This window comes from Sinocyclocheilus grahami, unplaced genomic scaffold (genome assembly GCF_001515645.1).
Source record: "Sinocyclocheilus grahami isolate Dianchi unplaced genomic scaffold, SAMN03320097.WGS_v1.1 scaffold9.1, whole genome shotgun sequence".
Lineage (NCBI taxonomy): Eukaryota > Metazoa > Chordata > Actinopteri > Cypriniformes > Cyprinidae > Sinocyclocheilus > Sinocyclocheilus grahami.
In genome coordinates this window covers 3,599,446-3,603,129 of record NW_015505188.1, presented here as the reverse complement: position 1 = coordinate 3,603,129, position 3,684 = coordinate 3,599,446, and the positions used below count along the sequence as shown (strand labels likewise).

Genomic DNA, 3,684 nt, shown 5'->3' with positions numbered 1-3,684 from the left:
GTGCATCTATTAATCATTTTGAGTCTAATATCATCCCATAGTAGAGAGAGAAGAGGGAACTAAATGTCTTTTCCAACTTGAAATATACAGTCACAAAGAATTGTTCATTACACAGAATCTGTACATATCGTGGATCATAAGCATCATTTGGCCACTGAGTGTAGTTTGAGCTCCTCCTCAATGCATCCTGTAAATGTTGTCATACACTCTTAAAAATAAAGGTGCTTCACGATGCCATAGAAGAACCTTTTTTGTCTAAATGGTTTCATAAAGAACCTTTAACATCTGAAGAACCTTTACGTTTCACAAAAGGTCCTTTGTGGTGAAAGTAGGTTCTTCAGATTAAAAAAGTTGCAAAAGAGATGGTTCTTTAAAGAACATTTGACTGAATGGTTCTTTGTGGAACCAAAAATGGTTCTGTGAAGAACCTTTTAAGCACCTTTTTTTTAAAGAGTGTATGTCTTTTACACTTTTTTGTGTTAAAAAATTATAGAATTGTGCTATAATAATCTTTAAAAATACAACTAAATATATAGACTATAAACACTTCAAAAGAAGTGTGAAATATGTTTTCTGTTTTGGAGGGATGATCATTTTAAAATCATTTTTTGATTTATTGCATACATTTTTATTTATTGCATCAAAATTTGTTAAAACTTTACTAGTTAGGGCTGGATAATTGTATCAGCTGTTTATTATTCATGCAACAATACATATTACTGTTACCGTTTTTATTAATAACCATTGCTATATAGAGGATATGTTTGTCTAGTGCTCTTATGAATGTTTTTAGCATGACTTGTGAAAATTTAACTAGCCTACTGAATTTAACTAATTTATTTTAATTTAATATCTAATTTTAGCATCTAATTTAAATTAACTAATTTAACTACTGAATGACACAGCATAGACTTATAGTGTTTGCGTATTTCATTTAATTCTGGAACCTATTGTTCTACAGATCTGTGTACTAGTGTTACACTTACAGGGTTCCCACTCTTTCATGAACACCAGATTCAAGGACTTTTTAAAGCACCATGTATTTTATATCAAGCACCTATTATAGAGGATATGTTTGTCTAGTGCTCTTATGAATGTTTTTAGCATGACTTGTGAAAATTTAACTAGCCTACTGAATTTAACTAATTTATTTTAATTTAATATCTAATTTTAGCATCTAATTTAAATTAACTAATTTAACTACTGAATGACACAGCATAGACTTATAGTGTTTGCGTATTTCATTTAATTCTGGAACCTATTGTTCTACAGATCTGTGTACTAGTGTTACACTTACAGGGTTCCCACTCTTTCATGAACACCAGATTCAAGGACTTTTTAAAGCACCATGTATTTTATATCAAGCACCTATCAAATTCACACAATATGTAGTGTCATGAAAGACCTTACAGTATTTAACATTTCACTTACACTTAACATGTACATTAAAAATTTCAGAGTAATAATGTTTTGAATGTGTAGGTTTCATAAATTTAGACCATTTTGAGCAGTTGTGTTCAAAGGAATTTAATGAAATCCATTGAAGTCAGTACTGGTGATAAATAAAATAAAATTTCTAAAATATTGATAAAATATGCATCAAACTGATTTTTGCTCTAGTTCTTGTACAAGATTTAAATTTGAAAGAATTTCTCAATTTTTAAATTAATAAAAAGTGGTTAAATGTTGTAATAACATGGTAAAACCTGTTAACATGAAAAATTTGCACATTCACTCAAAAGATATGTTACTCATTAATAAATAAACTCAAGTCAATATCATTTTGTAAATTACTTTTTATTGTAAATCCCATTTTTTCATCTTTGACCTAGGAATGCAGCTCAAACATGCAGCTGCTCAAAACGTCAGTATTTTTTGAAAATATTTCATGGGCATTTTAAACCTTGTACATGTGCAAATCTGCAAAAAAAATATAAAGAAAAGAAATAAAAAATAGGACTTTCTATTTGCTTTTAAAATGTAAATGCTTTTCACTAAGCTGTTTTCCCAGTTTTTCAAGTTCTACATTTTCTCCTTAGCTCCATGTTGCAGTAAGTTTTAGGAGCTAATTTTTAGTCCATCTCTTATGCTGAAAAGTCTGTCTTTTCAGAGACTAACAAAAATGAGCTCCTAAAACTTACTGCCAGATTCTGGAAGATAAATTCTTCAAACAGTGGTACAAGGATGTGGTGCTGGTCCTTCAAGAGTCACTCTCAACTTATCTGTCCATAAAGCCTATAAAAATAGTCTTCATGTATTTCACAACACTTCAGAATGTTATTCTTATTAAGTGAGGGTAATTTTTTAGGATTTTTTACCCAAGCAAAGTCTCTGAGAATCTGACACCTTGTAATTCTGGAGACTCAAGGTTGCAGTTCTGGAAAATAGTGGCAATGGAGACTAAAAGGTTCCTGATGGTTTCACACTTAATTCTTCACATTAATTATTATTTATTTTGCAATTAACATGCTCTTTTCTTCTCCACCTGTTTTTTTCTGACCCCGCTGATCCAATGAGCATTTTGCTGACCAATGGTCATGCCTTAACTTTGAAATTTCTGTATTGCATTAGTTTTTATTATTTCTCATGGGGATTTAATCATTTTTGACTTCTCAGTCTGAGTTAAATCTCTTTTTTGGCTCAAATCATCCGTAGAAGAAAACCTGCCTAATAATTCTGCACACCTTAATAAGGAGTTTTTTATTTCCAGCCTTCATGTACAATTATTTATCACTTCTAAATGATTAAATACTACAATAATAGTAGTTATTAAGATTGATGTGGTTTGGAATTGGTAAAATGTGCTTGGAAAAAAATATGATCAGAATATCAACGTGCCTAATAATTATGCACGCGGTGTCCCTTTACAGTGCGCATGATCGCGAAATCGAAAGTGAACAGAGAGCGCTCATTCAAATGCGATTTCAATACCCCGCATATTGATATATATGATACTCCCTGATGTGCGAAAATAATATACAATATTAGAATGTTTGCAGGAGCGGGACACACACGTTGCGGGAGTGGGTGGTAATGGTCAGAAATTCAGTGGGAGCGGGCTTAAGAAATTTGTCCCTAAGGCTCTAGGCTGCGCATCAACACACGCTAAGTTTTTTTCATGCTACCCCATCTCCACCCCTAATCATTAGTGCCATTTCGTTCTGTCTTTGACAGAACATATAGGACAATTTTTGAAATAGCGCCACAAACAGGGGTTAAAGCAAAAAAAAAATTCTTTTGCTTGAAAATTTTCCCTCCGCCAAACCCCATTACACAGCCATACTTGTCACACAGACAGTTAGAATAAGACAAATAGGTTACCAATCATATGAAATTAGTATTAATAAAAAATTAATTTGTACAGAGGTGGCACAGAAGCACACAAAAGTGGCTTGTAGGTACATTTCCAGACGTTTAATGAGACTCAGAGGTGGCATGAGTGCAATTAATTTCATACATTTATGTGGAGATTAATGTTATAAATATAACATTTTGAATACAGAAATATTAAATTCAATTGATTAGTTTGAACGGCTGATTCATTCAGGAATGAAGCAAGTCTTTATGAATGGGTAATCATGAATCACTGACTTACTAGATTCGTTCAAAAACACACTTACTTTCTAACCTTCAAACACCGCTGTGTTTGCTTTTAGAGATGCAAAGTGGCTGAGCTGTTACTAT

General features: G+C 32.1%; 1 protein-coding gene across 1 annotated transcript in view; it reads right to left on the bottom strand.

The window, feature by feature from the left end:
* Positions 1-2,938, bottom strand: part of LOC107592681 (protein DBF4 homolog A-like) — a gene marked incomplete at its 3' end in the record, with an annotated part of 12,556 nt that extends 9,618 nt beyond the window's left edge. The window contains exon 1 of the mRNA XM_016282226.1: positions 2,932-2,938. Coding sequence (XP_016137712.1) covers positions 2,932-2,938 — 7 coding nt within the window. The remainder of the gene's footprint in view (positions 1-2,931) is intronic.
* Positions 2,939-3,684: the final 746 nt, after the last annotated feature.